The sequence below is a fragment of the Ursus americanus genome, chromosome 4 (genome assembly GCF_024610735.1).
Source record: "Ursus americanus isolate L20-20 chromosome 4, mUrsAme1.1.p, whole genome shotgun sequence".
Classification (NCBI taxonomy): domain Eukaryota; kingdom Metazoa; phylum Chordata; class Mammalia; order Carnivora; family Ursidae; genus Ursus; species Ursus americanus.
The window spans coordinates 43456026-43479442 of NC_142130.1; the positions used below are offsets into that span (position 1 = coordinate 43456026).

The 23417-nt window shown below is 48.5% G+C and overlaps 2 protein-coding genes across 9 annotated transcripts in view; one reads left to right on the top strand and one right to left on the bottom strand.

Moving 5' to 3' along the window:
• The window catches only part of CFAP44 (cilia and flagella associated protein 44), a 151606-nt gene extending 138425 nt beyond the window's left edge, over positions 1-13181 (top strand). For all 5 annotated transcript variants that reach the window (XM_045785165.2, XM_045785166.2, XM_045785167.2 and 2 more), the window contains 4 exons: positions 450-651; positions 4286-4446; positions 5568-5702; positions 8172-13181. In XM_045785165.2, coding sequence (XP_045641121.2) covers positions 450-651; positions 4286-4446; positions 5568-5702; positions 8172-8363 — 690 coding nt within the window. In that variant the 3' untranslated portion in view covers positions 8364-13181. The remainder of the gene's footprint in view (positions 1-449; positions 652-4285; positions 4447-5567; positions 5703-8171) is intronic.
• BOC (BOC cell adhesion associated, oncogene regulated) overlaps positions 12428-23417 on the bottom strand; it is a 69724-nt gene continuing 58734 nt past the window's right edge. For 2 of the 4 annotated variants that reach the window (XM_045785173.2, XM_045785174.2), the window contains exons 10-20: positions 21318-21480; positions 20731-20841; positions 20019-20225; positions 19477-19658; positions 18914-19019; positions 18493-18615; positions 16214-16435; positions 15241-15476; positions 14953-15029; positions 14248-14441; positions 12428-13174 (exon numbers count right to left, since the gene is read on the bottom strand). In XM_045785173.2, the coding sequence (XP_045641129.2) occupies positions 12987-13174; positions 14248-14441; positions 14953-15029; positions 15241-15476; positions 16214-16435; positions 18493-18615; positions 18914-19019; positions 19477-19658; positions 20019-20225; positions 20731-20841; positions 21318-21480 (1809 nt within the window). In that variant the 3' untranslated portion in view covers positions 12428-12986. The remainder of the gene's footprint in view (positions 13175-14247; positions 14442-14952; positions 15030-15240; positions 15477-16213; positions 16436-18492; positions 18616-18913; positions 19020-19476; positions 19659-20018; positions 20226-20730; positions 20842-21317; positions 21481-23417) is intronic. The other 2 variants (XM_045785175.2, XM_087861616.1) reach the window with 2 other exon arrangements.

The following is a 23417-nucleotide window of genomic DNA, read 5'->3' on the forward strand; positions in this document are numbered from 1 at the left end:
CTTTCTCTTTCTTCCCTCTTTGTTCATTTCCACACTCATTAGAATTACAGCTTATAGTAAGGTGCCGAGATGCATTTCGTACCCTATTTTGTCAGGTAAAGAGAGAAAGCTGTATTTTAGAAGAAAAAGCTTAGATCAGCTTCACATAGATTTTGTGTCACCTGACCCAAACTGGATTAGCCTTCTGTAGCGATTTGCCTAATAAGCCCACAGGGAAACGTTTGTTCCGTGGTTATGCGGCAGATATTAGGCATGGTCTGGGGAAGGGCTGGCTGTCCCTGCAGGGACATAGAGTGGCTTACTGTCTGAAGGCAACTCCAGCTTTTACCTTACTCAGCGGTGGGAGTGACAGAAGTCCGAAGGCAATGACCTAAACAAGGGACAGAAAAGGAAGTGCTTTCTATGATCTTACATTTAGTTTGCTCTTGGTTTTGTTTTGGTTTTGATAGGTAGAGCATGTAGTATTTGGAGAAATACCTAATGATCTTTCTGGAACCTTGGTCTTTTCAAACCATTCCTTGGGACGGCTGCAAGAACGAATCATCCAGCTCCATGAGGAAAATTCCAAGCAGCAAAAACTTAACAAGGAATGCCGGGAGAGGCGCAAACAGCTTATCCGAGAAAAGAGAGAGATGGCAAAAACTATAAGCAGTGAGTAACTAAGCCCAGGGGTCATCCAGTACTATGTATTGGTAAGAGAGGGAACTATGAAGTGACCACCTCCAACTGTGAAAACAGTAAGTAATCACAGAATCAGAACCACTGAGCGCGAGGAAACGCTTTCTCGTCTTCTTAGCTACCATCTCTCCCATACCACTGATTGGCCACCCTCTTGTTTTAAAACAATAAATCCTTTATCATAGAAACTCTCTCTCTTAAGTTTAAAAGGTTTTATGCATGATGAAATATAGAGTGACATCGTAACCCACGTTCTAGCCACCAAGTTTAAGGAATCAAAACATTGCAGATCGAGCTGAAGTCCCTCCTCTTTCTGATACTGTTCCGCAAGCCCCGCCCCCAGGGCCCGCGGGTCGCTGCGCACACATGCAGATGGACGTATCCACACGCACCGTGTGGAAGTACTTTGCATGTTTTTAACTGTAATATTATTCATATCATTTTGCAGTTCACTTTATTCAGCCAGTTTCTGAGAGTATCCATAGTGCTGTAATTTATTCACTTTAACTGCTACAACCGTATTCCATTGTAGGACTTCCTTCTGTTGATGGATATTTCGGGTGTTTGTAATTTTTCACGATGCCAGAGCTGTGGTAAACCTTCTTGCTCACATCTTCCTGTGCCCGGGAGAAGATGAATCCCCAGGACCGGGGTGTCTGGTTGTAGAGGGGTGTTACCATTCCCGGCACTCCTGTATACTGCCAAGCTGCTTTCCAACGTGGTTGCACCACTTTCTCTCCACCGCCCCCCCCCCCCCCAACACACACACCTGCCACTTCCCTGGCAGTGAGAATGGCCCAGGCTCCCGTATGCTCAGGAACATTTGATGCTATCAGACCTTAATATATTTACCAGCCTGGTGGATGTTAAATTGTATTTCACTGTGGTTTTTATTTATGTTTCCTGGATCCTGGTGAGGTTAAACATCTTCATGTACATTTATTTGCCATTTATTTGTGTTTCCTTTTCTCTAACTTGCCTGTTATATACCTTATCAGGTTTTTACTTCTACTTCTTGCTTTCTTATTGATTTTAGGGGTTCTTTCTATATTCTGTCTTTTAAGGCACTTCAAATTTCTTCTAGTTTGTGACTTGCCTTTATACTTTGCTTAGTGTATCTTTTTAGGATATAGACATTTAAAATCGTAACATAGTTAATTTTATCAATATTGATGGTTTGTGCATTGTGTCTGTGTCTATGTCTTGTTTAAGAAATCCTTGCATGTTTTGAGATCATAAAGATATTTTCCAGTTTCCTCTATTAGTAGTGTTCTTCATATTTGCATTTTTAATCTATCTGGAATTGCAGTGGATATTATAAGATGCACAGTACAAAGATTACTATCCTTTAAAATACGTTTTGAATATTTGATGTATGGAACAGAAGTGTCAGTTATGAAGTTTCCAACTTTAAAAACAACAATATTGCCGATACCTAAGCATCTACTTTAATGTCACAGAACTGTACAATTAAAAATGTTTAAAATGATACATTTTATGTTGTGTATTTTACCACAATTGAATAATATATATATATATTTTTTAATTTGAAAAAGAAAAAAAAATGGGAAGCCTAGAGTGGTCAACTAGTCTACCGATCCAAGTGGCCTGGATTTGTAGAGGCCAATTTCCAGTGAGTGTTGATGGTTCTGCCTTCATGGGCGGCTGGATTATAAAATAAAACAATACACATTAGGACAGCATGTTTAAATAACACTGATTTGAGACGCAGAGCTTTGTCAGGTGTAAGCCTTGAGGTCCCGGTGCTTCTCGTGAACTTCACATTCCTGCGGCTTCGGTAGGCCACGGCTATTGTTTATCTGAAAGTACTGTTCATCAAACCAAGGAATGAACTAGTATGAAAACAAGGAAAGAAGCTTGTTTCAGTTTGGGTAAACTCTCGGTTTGGGAAAACGTGTGAAGATGAAATGAAGTATGCAGATTTTCAGGGCGTTAATGGAAATAAAAGGGAATAGTTAGTTCCATGTGGTATAAGTTTTATTCAGCAACTTTCAGTTCATCTCCCCACCTGCCCCCACCCCATTTTCTGAAAAGCAAGTTGTGAGTCTGGTTAAAGATCTCCTGACTCTGAAGGTGGATCTATGAGCAGGTTCCTTTTCTGTAAGCCAGAGAACAAAGGCTCAGCAGTGGTTAGAAACACCACAGTTGGCTCGTTGTTGCCTTCCTCCTTCCACAGACCCAGTGAACAAGAAGAGAGTCTAGAACATGGTGGAGGGAAGGGGTAAGTTCACTTCATTCCAAGGAGAACACAGCTCTCGGCCATGGAGAAGGTGTGTGATAAATATTCCAGAAGGCTTTGTGTCCTCCTTAAACACTAGTTGGCCTAATCAAATCAGAAGAAGGGCATTGGGCGGGCTCCACAGGGGGAATGGCAAGGACCAGAGTCCACATCCTAGTGCGTGAGGCTGTCATGGGAGAGAGCACTAGCTGGAGGGAGTCTCAAGGTTCTTACTGAGGCCAAGTAGGCAGCCACAGGCTAGCATAAGTGTGCAAATAATTTAAGCATCATTTCGTTTCTGCATTACTGATTATTATGGCCACCAAATCGCACAAGTCCATGGGAACCGCACTCCCATAGAACACAAGTGAACAGCCCTCCCTGCATCACGCACAACAGCACTCACGTCAGTTAATACCATTACATCCAACCATAACAATGACATGAGGTGTGAACTTCCACACCATTGCGAGTTGTATCATCTTAGGGCTTAGGCTTGTATCATCTTCAGACTTCCCTTAGGGGACAGTCTGGTGACTGAGAAAGTCTTGTTACAAGGTGACATTTTCTTGGGGAGCTCAGACCCCACAAATGGAATTTTCCCCAGATGTTCCAGTGTTCTCATGTTGAGGAACGACAGTATACAAAAGTAAGATATATTGCACGTTAGATGGAGATCATTGCTAAGAAGAAAAACTAAGAAGGATGGGAAAGGAGAGTGCTCAGGTCTGTAGGAGCCAGGAACCACTCCCTGGGAAGGTGTGGTTTTCCCTGCTTAGAGGACGAGGACCTGCTCTTGGTTACCCCTTCAGAACTGAGTGTATTAGAAATGAGTGTTTTACCCATCTTACAACTTGCTTTCAGAAAATGGGCTGGTGAGAGGGAGCCATGTGGCTATTTGGGGAAGAACATTCCAGTCAATGAGAACTGAGATGAGAGTGAGCCTGGAATGTTTGAGAATCAGACTTTAATTTTTACTTGGAGTACAATGGAAACTTCCTCTAAGTGCTTGCTCTGTTCTTAAACTAGATGCTGTAGAGATCAATAATTAAAAAAAAAAAATCTGAAGAATTCCTTGTCCAGTTGGGGCCCTTGACAGTCTGAGGAGGGGCACAGGAGAGGGCGGAAGCTACTGGGGGAAAGTGGAGTGTGCCTTATAAAGGATTTTCAAGTAGATGAAAAGATAACACAGGAATAGGCATTTTAAGTGAGGAAAGGAGCAGGGGAAGAGTCACAGAGGAAAAGTCAACTGGTAATATAAAATCTTTTACCATCCTCTTGCAAAAGCTGTTCTTTGGAATGTTGTTGCTACCAGTATTGTTCATTTAATAACAATGAACAACCTAATACAGTGATGTCTTCTTTTAGAAATGGAAGAAACTGTCCATCAACTAATGGTTAGCAAGTTTGGCCGTGTGATAGACCTAGAAGCCCTTCAGACACTTTCTGTGAACACAACGCTTGAAGAGCTAAAGATCAAAAAACTTCGAAAGGAGCTAACGAATGCAAAGGAAATGAAGATGTGGGAGGTACGGCTGAGAGGACAGGTGACCCACCTTGGCCAAATGTGGGTCAAGGCAAGAAATGCTGTCGGTGGTTTCTGCAAAGCATCTGTGCAGCCGGAGACGAGTCTGTGGGCCCCACTTGGCTCCCCCACGATCTTAAGCCTGTCCAGGCATCCTGGCCATTCACTTAATTGAGGGGACATGCCTGTCTTGGGGTGAAAACACCGGCACTAGGTTTTGGGGTTCTGGGTACATGGAAATATGACAAAATGGCATGGACAATGACCACGATTCCATTTCGAGGTCTACATTAACGTACGAATAAATGCTCTGACAGTGTTAGAGGTGGAACCGCTGTGCTCTGAGGATCCCAGCTGTAGTGCTCCCTGTAGCTTTCACATGCTGTGCATATCTGGATATTAGAAAACATCTCTAAGTAATAGATTCTATAACCAGGTATGGACAATTTCGCTGGTAGGGTCTTAGAAGATGTTAATGCCTACATTGTTCCCTGAGCTATGAAATGAGGCAGTGCCCCAATTATAGCCAGATTCAAAGATAGGAGCTTGTATAAAGATTTTATAAGCCCCCAAGTCCTTATGACTTCTCCAGTTTCCTTTCTTATCTCATCAGACAGGGCGGGAGAAGGGGTTCCTAGTGCCATCTTGTCTCATCTTTGCTCATCCAAGATTTTCAGGGGAATTTTGGAGATAATATGTGCAATCTAAAATAATTTTTGGAGCAGTAAGAGAACAAAGGAAAGCCACTATGGCCGTTTAGGCTGGCTACTTGAGGGTCCTGGGCCAAGACTGGGGAAGGAACAGTATATGAAAGTTTGCTGCTCAAATTAATATTCTTCCTATAAGTAATGAATAGCAGCACTCAGTACGCATACCGATTTCATTCTCCAACAATGAAGTGATCTCTGTGCCTATCTTTTTTACCTCCTTGTATCTCTGAGCATACCTACATTCTTCTTTTCTCTAATGGAACCAGAGCCAATGCAGTTGGATCTGGTTGCATTTTCATAGTGATTTCTGATTACATTTTCCATATGCATATTTGCTGAATGGTTTTGATCAAATTGGGACATGTGTTTTTCTGTTTCCTCTCTTAACCCATTTTACATCTTCCCGCCCTGGCAGGAAAAGATTGCTCAAGTGCGATGGGAGTTAATGATGAAGACAAAGGAACACACCAAAAAGCTTCATCAGATGAATGATTTATGTATTGAAAAGAAGAAACTCGATTCTCGATTGAATACACTACAGAACCAGCAGGTATGTCCCTTTTCTTCAGACCCTTTATCAGAGTTGGGGAAGCTCTGTGAAGGTAGCTATTCACAAGAATATCAAGGGCCGGCATTTAAACAAACCTTGATCCTGGACCACTTTTTGTCCACCTGGGTCCCTGACGACATGAAGTTGCCGGTACCTACTTTATAGGTGAGCCTGAGGGACTAGCTGTACCGTCTGCCTTTTGGGTGCCACGAATTCACATATGTACTAATCTGTGGGGGTTGCCTTAGCCCTGGAGAGGTAAGGTTGTTAGGTACAAATGACACCAATATAATCCCTAAATTTGGTAATAAATACCCATTTCCAATATTTGTTTATTTCATTTGATTTAAAGTGTGTATCTTTAATTGTGGGATTTTATATTACTTTATTAAACACTTGTTACTTTTTATGGCTTTCAACTTGTTCTTATATAATATTTATTGAGCCTGACATAATACTTAATACATAGTACAAGGTGGATAACTCTTATTTAAAACAGGTTCAACTGATTCAAGGTTCACCTAGGTGAGGTGCCCTCTGGGAACCTAACACATATGCGACATATTTTAAAATATATGTCATGTTCTTACAATAGTGTCTACAAAAATGCCTATTGTTTCCCTTGGTTTTCTTTGTTTTCTTTAAGCATCCTGGAAATGGTCTAAGCCAGGGGTTCTCAAAGTGTGGTTCCCTGATAACAGCATCAGCATCACGTGGGGAATTTATCAGAAATGCAAATTCTTGGGCCCCACCCACAGATCTGAATCAGCTGGCTCTGGGGGAGGGGCCCAGCCAGCTGCATTAACAGGCCTTCCAGATGATTCTGATGCAGGCTAGAGTTTAAGAATCACCGGTCTTAGCACAAGTCTAGAAGAAAGAATGAATAAGAGGATTTGGGAGGTTTATCATTGGAAATTCGGTATGAGAGGGTGCTAGAAGTCTGAGTATCGAGGGCCCTTTATTCACTGAAGAATTTTCGAGTGAAGAATCAGGATGGTGTTCCAGAAGGTTAATGCTTAAACACGATCTTCACAGAATAAGCAGTCATAAACACTTGTTGACTTTATGTGCTTTGATCAGTCCAGATATATTGGAGAAAAGAATCTGAAGAGTTTGAGTGGAGGTCAGTTGAATGGGAAAGGAAATTAATAGTATATGTCTCTTCACCTAGCAGACCCTAAATATATATCTTTCCATAGATATTTTTTATGGTATCAAAGTAATATATTTTCATGCATAGTCTCTTTACATGGAGTATCTCATACTACTACTCTCAAAATACTATTTTCCAAAGCTCAGAGTAGTTAAGTAACTATCTCAGAGCTAATGCATGGTGCTTAGTTTTTAAGCCAAGGTCTGTCCACCTCCAAAGCTGACTCCATTGTTTTTATTCTCCCAACGATCTAGGCATGAATTGGGATCTAGATGGCGAGAACAAAAAAGGGTCAGACATTTCAAAGTAAGAATAGCCAAACTTTGACTGGATATGGCGAGGAAGATGAAGGACAGTTAACGTGACTTCAAAGTGACTGGCTGGAGTGATGGCACGGGCTGAGGCATGGGTTTAGCTGCAAGTAGCCAAAGCCCCGTGGGCAGTACCTTAAACAAACCGGGGTCATTTTCCTCACTTAACAAGAAGTCTGGAGGTGATGACTGAGGGTTTTTGGTTGAGTGGGTCTGTGATGCCAGGGCCAATCTCTCTCATTCTCTCAGTGATTCTTTGAAGTTTCTTTCAAAGTCACATGACGGCTGCCTCAGCTCTAAGCACAGAGTGGGTCCTCCGTGAGTGAGCGTCACCGTCTTCCCTTTAATGCACACTCAGAGCTTGTCGAGTCCCACGCTCCAGGACGGGGGCTGGGCGGAGTGGTGAGATCCCTCTAGCTCTAAAGGCACGGGATCTTGCAAGAAAGATCTCAAACAGGCATTCAGGGTGAACCCTATGAAACCGCCACTTTCTCAACCTAAAAAAGGAGTCTCAGATATAAATTTTAATGATTCAGTCTCCTAATCACAATAGAGATACGATGGATGTTCTGAAAAAACACAGAACAGGAAATCCTGATCTAGTCCACAGGACAAAGGCCTCCCTAAAAGTGATGTCTGCAGCATAAGCAGGAGTTGGCTAGACAAGGGAAGGAATCGGATGAGGAAATAGATTTCCTTTTTGGGAAACAAAATAGGGGCTGTATAGAAAAAGGAGGTCCCCCGTCTTTTATGGTTCCAGCGCTGAGCCCTCTACCGTAGGAATGATGGTTAGCTAGCTTAATGGGATTTGCATTTTAAGAGTTACTCATTAGGTCAGAGGGGCACATTTCTAATGGTGGGATTTCAGCGGAAGAATTGAAGGCCCCTTAAAATAAGGAGCAACAGGTATTTAAATTGATGGTAAGATAGGCACTCCTAACCTAAGAATGGTATTTTTCACATTCCATGTGATGCTTAAAGTGGGGAGGTGTTTTCTTTCAACAGGGCAATGCCTTCCAGGGCCCTCGGAAAGCAGACATTGTGGCAAGAGAGAAGGTCACTGAATTGATCCAACTCCAGGCAGAAAGGATTTTGGCCTTAAAGGAAGAGATTGCTCTGTTGCGTAAGAAAGGTGGTCTTATCCTCCCCCCCATTCAGCCTCCACAGGAGAAGGAGATGAAGCCCATGGGCCTTTAAGTTTGCTTTTTTCCTCAAATCCGTCCAAGATTTCCGACATACAACTTACCAGAAGTTCTGTTTCCTTGCTGGCTGCAACAGTCCTGTTATTTTAAAGTGAATTTATTTAAAAGTCTAAGATCAGATCCAGTCATATAGTTTTAATAACTTTTCTCCAATTTGGTTATCTTAGAACAGACTCTGGCACCCAACATCTATTTCTCTTGAATTGAACGATTTTAGATCTGTTTGGAACCCACTGGATTGAGTATGGAGTCTCAGAATGCTGTATGTATCTCAAAACTGCAAGAAAGCATCTGCAATATATCTTGTTTTAGGAAATTTGTCTCTTGCTTATCTGAATTTTTAGCCATCGTCAGGGAAAAACTAGCAATCTGTGAGAAAATTTGCTTTTTTCAGTCCTTGGAAAATAAAGTCTGATATTCAGTGTTCTCTAAGAGGACAAAACACAAAAGCACAAGCTATTCTGCCAACAGTATCTTAGAATAAGATGCAAATCAGAATTGCGGCATTGTTGACTTCACAGAGCAGCTATTCGAGGCGCGGGATGCAGGAAACGCAGGCCGAGCAGCTAGCCGTGGGTTGGCAGAGAGCAGGAGACTGCCCGGCGTCCTGAATCAGCCCTGGCTTCGGCAGAGCCCCCCGCTCTGAAGGGAGCAGAGGCGTGTGTGTGGCAAAATGGTCAACAAGGCGGCTCTTCTCTGAAGGTGTTTGAGCTCCACCAGTATTCTAAGTATTCCCATAGTTTCTCACGTCCTCTGCATTTTCTTTCGGGTTCTAGTCGGGTTGCTGTTTTTGATGTAGATCCAGAAGTATTGATAGGTTATAGCCCTCTGAGAGACTGTCTCTAACCATCACTTTTGATCGTGCATAACATTTTACACTAATTTGATCGTCCTTTTCGTTTGGGGGTAAGTGGTGATGGGAAGTCATGGCTGTGCCAGTTTAGGGGTGATCTCCCTGATGTGTGGATCCCTGTCAGTAACGGAGCTTAGCACTTTAGATCCCGAGCTCTGTGGGTCCATATGCATGAATGAGCTGCTCCACTGAGCTGTTCCAGAACAGAAGTTCGTCACGGAGAAGCAAAGGTGAGGACGGTGATATTACATCAACGTCGAAAGTGACCGAGCAACGTCAGCTCTTCCTAACGGTGACTAGCCTGCTGACCTGCACCCCGCCCCCGTTAGATAGGCCTTGCTTCCTTTCAAAGATCCTTTCATGTTCCTATTTAAGAGATCTGAATAGTTGATGCCCATTAGCCGAACTCTTTGGTGAGCAGCTTGTCTGCTGGAGAGCCCCCGCTATCACTTTCTCTGCTCTGTGCCCTGAACCTTGTGTGCTTTTCAAGCATTTAAAAAAAACACGTGCTAGTCATAGCCGCGAGGTTCTACGTATTTATTGCCACATGAAGTTAGCCCAAACACCGCTTAAACAGCAAGCACTTATCTCACCCGGGTTCTGAGGGTCGGGAATCTGGGAGCAGCGGAACGGGCTGCTCCGGGCTCGGAGTCTCTCACGAGGCTCTGGTCAAGCTGTGAGTGGGGGCTGCAGCCATGCGAGGCTTGGCTGGAGCTGGAAGGGCTACTTCCAGACGCGCTCACTTAGCTGTTTGGCAGGAGGCTTCAGTTCCTCCCTGGCTGGCTACCACGACGAGCAGCTGCCTGGAGAGAGGGGCTGGTCTCCGGGGAGACACCATTCCCTAGGTGGTAGTGAGAGCCAGGGGAAGTTACGTAATCTTCCTGGGCCTCATTTTATTATCTGACAAGTGAAGGATTTGGATAAGCTCTAAGTCTCTTTCCCATTCTGAAATTCTGTGATTCTCATCGCAGCAAGAATGACTTTAGAGTCTATGGAAGAGCCATGGCAAAGATTCCCTGAGTTTTTCAACTCTGTAAAACCAGTCAGGATTATGGGTTTTTTTTTCTTCAAATCAAACTAGACTAAATCACCACTTTCGTCCACAATAGTCAGGCCTTCATCCTGTAGGTTTGATAATATAGTTAATACTCTGTTGTTTTTTATTTTGAATTGGACGAGACTTAGAGCTAGCTTTAGTTTCACTTCTGCCTGATTCCAGACTTAGTCTTAAATCTGTACTTAAGTATAGTATCAGAGGCTTTGGGAAGTTCAGCTTTAGACAGAGGAGACCACTAGGGTTCAGCTTTGGCAGGGATAACTTTCCATTCACTCCTGTTCCCCTGATCAAACAGTGCTCTGCTCTCTGGCTGTGTCTCAGGAAAAGCGGTCTGACCTCGGAGAGTGAGGCCAAAGTCTGTCCACACTGAGTTACCTCTGTCAATTGCTAACAGAACTTGGCTATTTTGAACCCTTGTCCACAGTATCATCAAAAACCCAACACTGGAAGGAAAAGAAGCTGTCGAGTGAGCCCCAGTGTCACAGTTACTTACTGTTGCCAAGTCCGGCTGTTGTGTCACGGAGAACTGCCATGCCTGGAGAGGGCTTTGGGCCTGAGCTGGGCTCTGCACCCCCACCCGTGCCTGCCCACTAGGTCTTACTCTTCCGTTGGTAAATTATACGGCCTTTGCTGGCTGAATCAGACTTTTAAAAGGCACTATAATCTGAACCTAAAGAAATATAAAATACAGTGAAATTGAATAACTAAGCTGTTTCATTTTCCAGGCTAAAATTTATAGGCCTGATGCCTTCCCCTTCTCCTACAATTGGCTAATATGCATATTTATCTCATTTAATGTGCCTTAGAAGTGATTTTTCTTTCCTAGAACTTTTTTTTTTTTTGAGAACAAAAACCATTCAATATTGTTATGGTTCCAGGGCTGTGCACAAAGCAATTTTTTATATCACTTCCAAAATTCACTTTGACAACTACCTGGGATCATCAAGGAGCAAACAAATAAAATTTAAAACCAATGGGCCAGGAGATGAGTCACAGCCCAGCTCTGAGAGGCCCTGGATGAGATGAGTAAGGATTGTGAGTATTGGCCCTGGTCCCACTCCTGGAAGTGACTTTTAGGCCCACAGTGCAAGGTCGTGGCTGAAGTTTATCTTATTTCTTCCATAATTTCCATGTTCCTTACGGTCCTTCATTTTATATTTCTTAAAATGTTTTTTATTTTTTATTTTTTTTTTATTTTTTAAAGATTTTATTTATTTATTTGACAGAGATAGAGACAGCCAGCGAGAGAGGGAACACAAGCAGGGGGAGTGGGAGAGAAGAAGCAGGCTCATAGCTGAAGAGCCTGATGTGGGGCTCGATCCCATAACGCCGAGATCACGCCCTGAGCCGAAGGCAGGCGCTTAACCGCTGTGCCACCCAGGCGCCCCTTAAAATGTTTTTTAAATACAACTTTTCTGAAGATCATGTTGCATCTGGACATGAACTCTTTTTCCAGTCCAGCTGTTGGACAGAAAAAGCATGCGACCAGGTAAGCACAGGCCCGGTATCTCTTCCGGCCAGTAGAGGGTGCACTTGTCCTAGAATCTGGTTTCTCCCGCAGGCGACTGGCCCCAGGACTGGTAACCAGATGGGGAGTCTCAGGCCTCATTGCACCTGTAACTCACCTTTGCTGAAACCCAGCACACAGCTTGCCCTCCTGAGAGCGGCTGAGTGTTAGGGCTGTCAGGGCAAAGCCTCAGCCTCCAGCTAGTGCGAGGGGCAGTATGAAGGCTGATCCTGTGGTCGTGTTGATTTTAGACAACTAGGGACTCAACTCTGGCAATGTTGGTCTATCTTTGGAAAACAGGAAAGTGAGTTTTATCAAGCACCGCACGTTCACGCACAGCCTAGCACTCAGCAGAACAGCATTCTGGAGAAAACACTCCGTCTTCCACACACACTCTGTGACCAAAGCTTTACCTCGAGTCCGTAAGAGAACTGCGAGTTTGCTTCTTTGATGGCTTCACACAGTCTTGCACTAGACAGTTACTAATACAATACTTGAGAAAGAATTAGACATTTGATAACTTTTCCAGATCTCAAACTCTTGACAGAGCTGAAATGTCCCAAGTGGAGTTTTCCTTCAAATACTCAAACTGAACCCTAACATCTAAAGACGATGTGGACTCAGACGTGACTAAGTGGAAGGTTACAGGGAAGACTAAACGTTTATTTAGAAGTTACAGTGTTTGTTTTTACAGAGATAGGTTGCCACAGATTATTGATTCTGGAAGGTTGGTTAATGCTTATAGGACTATACACATCTTAGTCTATTCTCATGTGCATCTTCTAAAAACGTTTCCTGTAGTACTCGGTCCAGCCATCTTCACAAGCGTCTCCAGCCTGCGATACTGTGGCCCTTGCTTTTCCCTCATGGTGGGTCATGGACAGTGTGCCTAAAAGTCTTCCTCTCCTCAGCTTCTCCGGGGGCCTTGTGTGGCCGCCTGGGCGGTGGCAGAGGGGCTAAGTGACGGGCTGCCACCTCCGTCTGCGCCGCTCTTGTGAGGTGGAGTCCCGTTACGGGGGCTGCTTTGATTTCCCCCTCATACCTCAATGGGTAGGATTCTCTGTGTCTCTCCAGAATTATACACATATACATTTATTTACAAGTGCATAAATATATAAATATGGCTATTATAGAAAAATAAATACCAATTTTCTCTCTTTTTAAAAACAATACATAGTCTTTCTGGGATATTGGTTTCTGTCTAAATTGTAGGAGGTGGTGTTTCAAAAGCTACGTGCACTGGTGGGCTGGCGGAGAGCCGCATCCCAAGTTCCTGCCCTACGTAGGCCCCCGCGGGGTGCTGGGAACACCAGTCTCCTCCACCCACGTGGCAGGAGTTAGGACTGTCCACCTCTTCAACTGGTACAAGGCCCAAGCAGCACGGGGGCCCTGAGGGGAGAGAAAAGCGGGAAACATTAAGATCCAGGCTGACCAGGAACCACCGCTCAGTGGTCCTGGCTCAGTCCCGTGATGGGAGTTGGTTATACTAGCCCTGAAAGAGAGGCAGAAACACGTAACTATGGCAAGGGCATTTCTCTCGAAGGTCTCAGAGACATGTGGGGGCACTTGTTACCCATGACCGACCTGCACATTTCAGTGATGGAACCCCAGAGATTCTCCAGTACTAAGCCTACTGGGGCAGATGAAGTCAGCAGAGCCCATGAAATGTGGAAGAAAGCCCTGTTCTTTCCAACTAGAAGCTGCTAGTCTGCCCCCTCCGGTATGATTTCTCTGGGCATTATCATCCCACCCCAGACGGAGTCAGTTTTGAAGACGCTGGGGTCTGGCTCTAGGAGGTGTCTGTCTTAGAATTTTATCTCCCGGAGACAGAGTCTAGGATCTGCATGTGAATGGACATTCACGCCATGGAAGCTAAGAAGCATTAGCCAAGGGTCCGAACCCGCCTGTGCCCCAACCAAGCGTCCACTGGTTTCCAAGAGCCTGGCACAACGGAGGACTGCAGGGCAGGCAGTGTGCACGGAGCCCCGGAGAAAAGGCTCTGTGGAAGCACACAGGTTGGTGTGAGAACTCGGCTGCTTAATGACTGATCTCATCTCATTCCTCAATTAAGAGACAAGCCCCAACAAAGAAAGTATTTGGTGTGATTAGAGAATGCCTCTTGGTGTGATGAGAGGCGGTAGGAATTTGTGAATGGTCTTAAAATGCAGAGACCAAAAGGGCTTCTTTCTCTGAAATGGGGATGTGTCCTTTTCCCAGCCTTTGAGGATGTGCCGTGTTACAGCCCGACCCACCTGGTTCGCCCCCAGGGGCCTGCTGGGCCATGGCTCTCGCTGCCTGTCTCTCGCTCCCTGTCTCTCCCATAGAAAAGCTGTGGCTGGCTCTGAATAGCACCTTTGAGGACTGTTCTCTCCCCGTCTCTAGGCCACTGTGGGGTGGAGGATGCCCACCTCATGTCATCCCTAGCTTGTGCAATTTCACCCTGCCCTGCCCCTGGCACCAACCTCGGTGAAAAAGAGGGTCCCAGGCTGCTTCCAGCCCAGGACTCTGCGGTACGTTCCTCACGCCTGACTGGCCCGTGGCGGCGGGCTGCTCCTGGAGGTGCTGGCAGTCTGGGTGGGGCTGGAGCAGCTGGTGAGTTGAGTCATCAGGCAGTGTATATAAGAAAGAGCCCTCGTCTGGGCTAGACTTGGGACCCCTGCGGGCATGAGACCAGATGGAGAGGTGAGGTGGAGGCAGAGTGGGCCTGTATGCCCACCGCCCTGGCTGCTTCCCTGTCTGAGGGCATCAGAGCTGGTCAGGGCTCAGACGGGGCAGGGACTGCTCCCCTTTGAACATTAAGAGGTGTCATACCACCACTTCCATGGGTCATTCTACTCTATTTCCATTTTATTCTATGTAAGTCCTGAATGCATGAAAGGATGTGCAGTCAGTTGTCTCGGGGCCTGGGGACAGAGCAAGCTGTATGTGGTAGCTGTGGCCTGCCAAGAGAGGGAAGGACTTCTGACAGGCCAACCCACGCCCCAAAGCAGAAAGGGCATTATAACTGCAAACACAACTCCTCCTTGGGAGACGAGTCTGGCAGAGCACGTTGTCAGATGTGACACCCCCCCCCCCCCAGCTCCCCTCAGTGACTGAGACTGGGTTTGAGGAGCTACTGAGAACGAAAGCTCTGGAGCGGAAGGCAGGGATGGGAGAGGCCCGGTTACCTGGGAATCTGGTGACTGGGGGGGTCATATCCAGTGCCAAGAATGGTCTGCTTTAGCAGGCTGCTGGTGTCTTCCTGCTGCTCAAAAGAAAGAGTAACAAAAAGGTCACACCAGAGTCCAGGCAACCTTCCTGTTCGGTGTTCCACAGAATGAGCTGTTCCTGACTAAAGAGAGCCAGACCCAGTAGCCCAGGATTAGAGGTGGGAAGGGAAAAGCCCCAGGAGGCAGCCCAACGACTCCCCTGCGCTGGCCCGCACCTACGTGCCCCCATTCCCAGGACGACGTTACCTGCTGAGGCACCCCTGGGCAGTGCTGCTGGGGCTTCACGCCTGGGTAGCCCATGGCAGCTGCAGGGCAGCCCCTGTTCATGTGGATCCCACTGGCACAGGCCCGTCTACTGGTGCCACTGAGGTAGGGCTGCCCGTTGGCTTGGTGGCCTGGGAGTCCTCCCAGTGGTACCATAGTGTATTGGCAGGAGGAGGACAGAAGGGCACTTCGAGGAAAACCCAGGTCTGTGGTATGTTCTGGAAGGACAGAAGGACAGAGGTTGCTTAGGCCAAGGAGGCCCAGGGCAGCCACCAGCACCACAGAAATCTCAGAAAACTTCTGACTACATAGGGTAAAATGAGGTAGGCAGAGAGTTGACACTGCCTCAGGGATGAGAATATTCTCTCTCAGAATAGTCTTCCAGTCACCCACTTCTTTTAACATCTAGACTCTCTTCCGCAGTGGGGAGAAGGGTGAGGAGATACAGGGACACAGGTCTGGGGGAAAGAAGCGGTGAGCCAACAGAAGACACAATATTTAAATGAGGCAAGTTGACCAGAAGTGTTGCCGTTTGAAGCAGAAGTTAGTGGCTAACAGGGTAAGAGGGGAAGCACAGGCGTCCACAGACCCAGAGAAGCAGCAGGGAGGAGGCAGGGTCCGTTTTCAACATGAGCATGTGGGCAGAACAGCAGCTTTGGGCATTAAGAGCAGTCAGAGCCAGGTAAGTATCTCTGAGTTCCAGAGATGCAGACAGGACAGACTACTTTCCACTGCATACTGTCCGTCTGCCAAGGTCCATGAACTGGGAGGAAAGGGCCCAGGCTTGGCGTATTTTTCTCTCTCAGCCCTGTGGGGGGGACCCAGGAGCTTACGCTCTAGTGAACGTGAAGCTGGGGGCCTCCGATCCCGCCCCGGGTGGAGGCCGCCTCAGCAGGCTGGGAGCCCTCCTCCCTTCCCTAGGCGCCTTCCCGTGGTGCTGAGGGGAGTCACTCACTTTGCTTAGACCAGGCCCTCCACAAACAGAAGGGGATGAAGGCAACAATGATGAGGACGATAGAGCCCAGGACGACCCCAACAATCAGGTAGGGCAGGTCGCTGGAGCGGGCCACCATGGCCCCGGTGCCCACCGGCCGCTCTGCGGTTTCAGGGGGTGGCAGCTGAGGCGGAGCCAGCGTTGGGGGAGGAAGGCGACCGGGTTGACCAGAAGACTTCCGAGCTGTAATTGGAGACAAAACTCACTTCAGCATCTCTTATTTGACATTTCTCTCACAACAAACAAAAAACAGCACCGACAACAAACCTGATCCCATGGGATTGGGAAATGGGGTCGAACTCACAAGGCAGTGCCTCAAAAGTCTGGATTAGATGAGTATGGTGTCCAGGCTCAGCGTGAAACTGGCCTCTAATGGGAGACTTAGTACTGAAGAGAACTGAACCTTCTATTTCAGAACACAACCTGACCTATCTGAGAGCCAAGCACGGGCGTCAGACTGGGTCTTCTGGGCAGAAGAGGTGTAGGGCTTCTCTCAGAGAACAGCCAGGGAACTTTTGGAAGAAAATCTTTAAAAAAAATGCATGAAACCCGCAAAAGAACTGGGAATGGCAGAATGTAGCCATGGATTTGCTATTCCTGGGCAGATACGGGATGCAAAGTCCTAGGTCTGAGCCTGGCCGCAGAGCAGGACACAGAGGTGGGGGACTCTCTCGGGCAGACAGAAACTGGGAAACACCGATTCTCCGACAAGATGGCGACTCCTCCTCTGGGCTGTGCTAGTGTCAGGCTGTGTGTGACCTGTTAACTCCCGTTCACAGCACCTTCCTCTCAACTCTGACAGCACACCTGGTGATTTCCCGCTGCCTCTCGAGGGCTGCTTACATTTTTCTGTCTTCTCCTCAGAGCTGGGAGCCCTTCTCGTCCCTCTCAGGCCACACTCTCTATACTCTGTCTGTGTCCTCATGGCTGCCACGTCCCTGTACCTAGGACCCTCCCCTGCCGAGAGACCTGCTTCTGTCTCTGGTCCCGGAAGAATCAGCCCCAGGAAGCCACCGACTGGTTTCCCCTTGTTCCTTCCTTTCTCCTGGGCTCTGTTTCTCCTCTGGCTTCCCCATTTCAATAAATGACACCACCATCCGTGCGTACTTTATGCTAGACACCTCATGTTCACTTAGCACTCCCCTCAGTCTCCCCCAGGCTAGTGGTCCCTGGTCCTACCCACACGTCCCCAGAAGAGGCGCTAACGCGTCCCTTCTCTTTGCCTGTACTTTACAGCCGCTGCGCTCTCCCCCAGTCCACTCCTGCAGGGACGCCAGTGAGCCGTCCGGACCTCATGGCCACAGGGTCCTCCATGATCCAGTGCCCCCCCGGCCCTTCCCTGGGCGCTCCCTCTCTCGGCCTCCTCCTAGATGCCACACCCTCCAAGCTACCAGGCTGGCCCTGTCCCCCAGGCTAGTCCGCCTCGGAACAGCCTGAAGAGTCAAGCCCTCCAGCCCGGTGTGAAGCTTTGTGAAGCCTCTGCTCTTGGCCCCGGGCACTCTCTGTGCTGCTTTCTGCAGGACTATCTGCCCCCTCCCTTCACAGCACGGAGACGGAGGGAGCGCACAGGAGGCACCCAGCATCTGTTGAATAGGGGATGGAAAGCCATGCAAAGCTAGAGAGGCAATGCCGTCAATGTCGGGAAAATGGATTCTTTTCTTGTCCCCGTTCCTATTCCTTTGTGATCCTCTCCTGATTCTGTTCTTTGCAATACACCTGCGTTATACATTTTCCGATGTTTGCAAAATGGCGATGGGGAGAACTCTCCACCTGACCAACGCGCAAATATCAACAAGTTATTATGTGAAGATGTTTAACATGTTTCAGTGCAGTCAAAGAATCTGGGCTTGTAGTTAGATGAACTTGCCCCAAAGTATGCTCCACCCCTAACTGGCTAAGTGACCTTGGTCAAGATACATCATTTCCTGATGCTCAGTTTCTCTCCTATGGGAATATGGTGTTTAAGAAAGTTCTGACTTAAGGATGGGTTCTGTTCCATGAATTCATCATGTAGGAGTTAATTCCCCAGTTCCTTGAAGCCATCAGGATGGCAGCCGTGTTCACACTTGAGGCCCAGGCAAGTGAACAGAGGGTTAAAAATGACAAAGTTTAGGAGTACTTAGGAAATAAGGGGTCTCGTGGGTAAGAGCTAGGCTCGTCCAGGCTGCCGCATGGAACAGTGACGTGGTCCCAGCTGGCTAGAAAGAGCAAGAGCGAGCAGAGCAGCTCAAGAGCATCACCTTTGGTCTCACAGATCATCACGTTGCTGAACTCACTCTCCCCGCCCTCATTGAAGCACTGCATCTTAATGTCGTAGGAGGTCTCTGGCTGCAGGTGGCTGATGGAGTGCCAATATCGATCCCCTGGAAAAGACCACAAGAAAGTCACACGCAGTGACAGGCATCTGGTCTGCCTGGAACCAGTCACAGTTGGACTCGGACAGGGTGTGTGTCCGGGCTGGTGCCGTGAATGCAGCAGGGCAGCCTGGGGCGTAGGAGCACTGGAGGAAAGGAAGCATATGGGTTTATGGTCTTGGTGACCCCAGGTGTGGCACGGGTCCATGATATGCACACAGATAAAACAGCCCAGGTTTTATACTTTCACCAACACTTTGGCCCCCTTGCCAACAGAGAAAATCATATCACCCGAAGTGCTTCTTACCTTCCACCATATCCTTCTTGTAGTCACTATCATTGTCACTGTCTGTGGGTCGATAATAGATATAAAAGCCATGGATTGGGGTGTTGTTGTTACTTGCTGGAATATACTAGAGGGAATGGAGAAGAAACAAGTTGACCATGGACACAGAAATTATCATGTGAGCAGAACCACTGGTGGATAGAAACTTTACCCCAGCCTAGAGCTTAAAAATTCACTGAGGGAGCCTGGAAAATACTTCTGCTGCTATCTCCAAGTCTTTCTGGGGGAAGGCTGCAAGGATCACTTGTTATTTAGCCTAAAGATCCCCCAGCTCTTGGAGACCAGAAACGGCCATTTCTCCAAAGACATTAAGTCCCCTCTGAACCTGCCTGGGTACTGTAAGGATAGGGCACTCTTGCTCAGTTCCCAGGCATGGGGGCTCTGGGGGGTGGCCACTAAAGGGGAAGGATCTTAGAAGGGCAGAGGAGAAGAGTGATTCCTTCCAGCTCCTGCTGCAGCGGCCAGCTCCTGTCATCGTGAAGCTCAGCCCCGCCCCCCGTGGCTCCTGGCATGAGGCCACTTACCATCCACTTGAGCATGATAGTGGTCTCGTTGACGGCATCGGTGAAGGTGATGTAAGGGCCCGCCACGGGCCTCTCGTACACACGGCCACTATAGCTTGACACCACATATGGCCGGGAGGGGGCGCTGGGCTCGCTCTCCCCCAGCATGTTCAAAGCCCTGACACGGAACTTGTAGGAGGTGCCTGGTAAGAGACACTCACTTGAACCCAGGAGCTGGAAAACACTTTTGACCCACCTCCACCCAGCACACCCAGAACCTGGAGGGATCTTTTGGGTAGCCCTTCCCCAGACGCAAGTCCCCAAAGGACATAAGAACTCCCATCTTCTTCAGAAAGGAGCCACAGCGGGGATAGCTATGGACCTTTTTCAGAGACTAAGGTAAGGAAGGGTTTGTAAGACGGAGGGGACACCACCAAGAGCATCCATGTAAGCAAGATGGCGGGTGGCAGACCAGCAGAAAGAAGAGCCTCCAAAGCTCTGACTGTCCTCTGAGGGGTCAGGGACAGCTGGGGGACCAGGTGGGACAGTGGCCAGACCCCTACCCTTCTCTAGGCCAGTGATCTCCACCGAGAGCCTGGACGGAGGGATGGCACTGGTGGCCAGAATCCAGTCCCCCACTTTCTTTAGCTTCTTGTACTCCACACGGAAGGATTGGATGGGGAAGCCACCATTCCCACGGGGAATCCAGGTCACATACACTGACGTCTCAGAGGCCATGGAGATGGTGGGCCTGTCTGGGGCTTCTGGGGCTGGAGGAAACCATACATGAGGGAAGAAGGAAGCAGAAGGGACATGATAAGGTGGTTGTATTGCAACTGGACTTGGCTTGTTCCCGATTGGGGCCTGTTCTCCCCAGCCCTCCCCCTCTGGTGGCTGTATCAGATCTTCCAAAGCTATCTGGGTCACCTTCTCCCAGAAGAAGCCCTTGAGCCAGGACCCTTGAGCCAGGACCCCAGTCTGCAGTATCAGACTGTGGAGGCCCAGAGTCTGTGGCTCTCTCCTCTGAGTGGTCTGGACCCACAGGGTTAGCATCCTCCCAGCCCTCATGGCAGACTACCACGTTTTACTTGAAAAACTCCAATCTATGGTTTCTTATTGGGGTTGGCTGGGGAGATGCCAGGAAAGTATAAGGCTTCCCGGACCCATGGAACAAGACCTCATTCCATCTGCAGCAATGAGCCTTCTGAGGCTGTGGACCTGGTTCCAGTTCTGACTCCTGCTCACTCCCGCCCCTCTGAGCTACCGGGGGCTTACGAGAGAGGCGGCCGTGGTCTGGCTGGCTGCTGCTCTGGGGGCTGGCTCCAGGGTCGTCTCTCTGGATCTGCTGCTCCTTGCTGGCCATGATTTCAGGTTTGGGCCGCCGTCCTGGATGAAAATGGGTTGATACCAGCAGGTGGGGGAGCATGTATTAGGTTTGCCTTTCCAGAGAGATCTTTAGGCCTGAGACTCCGCTGGGGGTGTCTGACAGGGTGATGCAAATAATACAGGACATTGGCAGTGTGGTCTGATTCCTAGCTCTGCGTAACCATTACAGTACTGCGCCTGGTGCCAGCATGTGCGTGTGCGTGTGTGTGTGTGTGTGTGTGTGTGTGTGTGTGTGAGTGTGTGCGTGTGTGGCGGGGGCGGGGGGGGGGGGCAGGGAGATAGGCCAGCTGGCGGTTCTCCTGATGAGACACAGGACCTCAGCCTGGGCTCATAAGCCACAGGGAGGCAACAGCTGAAAGGAAGATAAAGTTCAAGGTGAACAGCTGGGCCAAGGTGAGCAGGGCTTCCCTCCTGGGCCTGGCGGGATTTGCTCGGGCCCACAGAGCCCCGAGCTGGGGGCGATGTGTGACCCTTACCAGTTCGGAAGGTGACCATGGCTGTCTGGCCTTCGCCTGCACAGTTGTAAGCTGCCATCTCCACTTCGTACAAGCTCCCAGGGTCGAGTCTGGCGAGGGTCAGGTGGTGCTGGCTGGCTGCAACGCTGGAGACGGTCCAGTCGTCAGAGGCGTTTGTCACCTGCTGGAGAAGGCCGCTGGTGTCAGAACCGGTGCCTCGGCCCAGAGCTACCGGTGGTGCAGTTTGTGGGAAAAACAGAAGGGAGTCCGACAGGGCAGGGGGACGGGAAGGGCAGGGGCCCGGGTTTGGGGAGGATGACGCGGCTCGGCGCAGAGGGTCCTGCGGGCTCCGGACGTCCGTCCTCGCTGGGATAGTGAGGGAGCCTCCCTGGTCCCATCAAAGAAAATTTGGTGCGGGGGGTCGAAAGGCCGCCTGTTGCTGAGAGTTTCTGCAAAGACCTCCTCTCTGTATTTCTGAAAACCTCCACATTTAACTTTTTTTCTCCTTGCTCTATTTAAGCCAAATAAACACAGTCCCTTCAGTTCATGTTCTGGCAGGAGGGTCAGGAGGATACAAGCGGCAGCACGAGTACAAAGTCGCGGGGGCTAAGTGCTGAATGTGTGCTCGGCCTGGAAGCCAGCACGTCACGGCCCTGTGAAAAGCTGTCAGGACAACAGCCCAAGAGCCGGGTGCTAGTTTTGTTCCCGCTTCACAAATGCTAAGACAGACGGGGGTAATCTGCCCAGAGCCACACCACCAGTGAGTGCAGAAATCATGACTGGACACCAGACAGCACATTCACAAGCGTATGTAACTCATCCTAGAAAGAAAAAGAGTCTGGGAGCCAGAAAATCTTGGGTTTAAATCCTGATTTTGTCTTTAAATCCAGCTGTGTAACCCTGAGCCCGTTCCTTAACCTCTCTGATCCCAAAGGTTTTCGTTTCTAAAAGAAGTAAACCCTCGAGCTTCCTCTGAAGATTGAGCGAGGTGATGCACATGAAATGTCAGGCACTGAGTTCGCACACAGTAGGTGCGCAGCGAGGGCCCGGCCCTTCCCCGGACACGCCCCATGTCCTCCACTGGGGGGGCTGCCACCATTTCAGTCCTCTTTCCTGCGCCCTCCTGGCCTTGCTTTGTGCTTAAAAACTGCAGACGAATTCTAACTATCATTAATTTTTCATGGCCCCAAATTCCTAGCTCTTTAAAGAAAAAAATCCAGGTTCCCTCCCCGCCGGGCAATCCGACAGGCTGCTTCATCTCATCTACCCCACCTTTCAGGACAAAAAGGCTTAACTGCCAACGGTGCACGTCTCACACAGTCTGCTGGGACCTGAGCTGTGCTTTGCTCAAGACTTAAACAGCTGGCAGGAAAAGCCCTTATCCCTAAGCAGAATATTCCAACGTAGAACAAAACCTACTATTCAAGGGACAGGGAGGGTCTGGGCTCATTTATGTCAGACTTCCAGGATTTGTTCCAAGGGGAAAAGAAGTTTTTACAAACTGAGAATCCTCAGTAGTACTGGAAACCCAGACACAGTAGCCCAGGGTCTGCAGATGCGGCAGGAAGTGCAACTGGCTTCAGGAATGGAAAAAGTGAAAATGAACTGAGTGAGTCCCAGTCTCCTGCAAGAGAAGGGGCTGTAAACAACCCAAACACTGACTTTTCACTTCAAAATCCTTTCTCGTGTGATGATCCTTAAGACCTGCTAGTCCCTCAAGAAAAGCACTGCTTGGGGCGCCTGGGTGGCTCAGTCGTTAAGCGTCTGCCTTCGGCTCAGGGCGTGATCCTGGCGTTCTGGGGTCGAGCCCCACATCGGGCTCCTCCGCTGGGAGCCTGCTTCTTCCTCTCCCACTCCCCCTGCTTGTGTTCCCTCTCTCGCTGCCTGTCTCTCTGTCAAAGAAATAAATAAAATCTTTAAAAAAAAAAAATACTGCTTGCAAGACATAATTTCTGTCTTGGCCGTGTCCACTGAGCAGCCCCAAGTGCCCCACAGGCCGGAGCCTAACAGAAGCCAGACCCAGCGGGGGCGCGGTCCTCACTTTCCCTGTACCCCTTTCTCTGGTGGACCTCCCGGTGCTGGCCTCACGCTGCCACTGAGCGCCGAAACAAAACTAAGAAA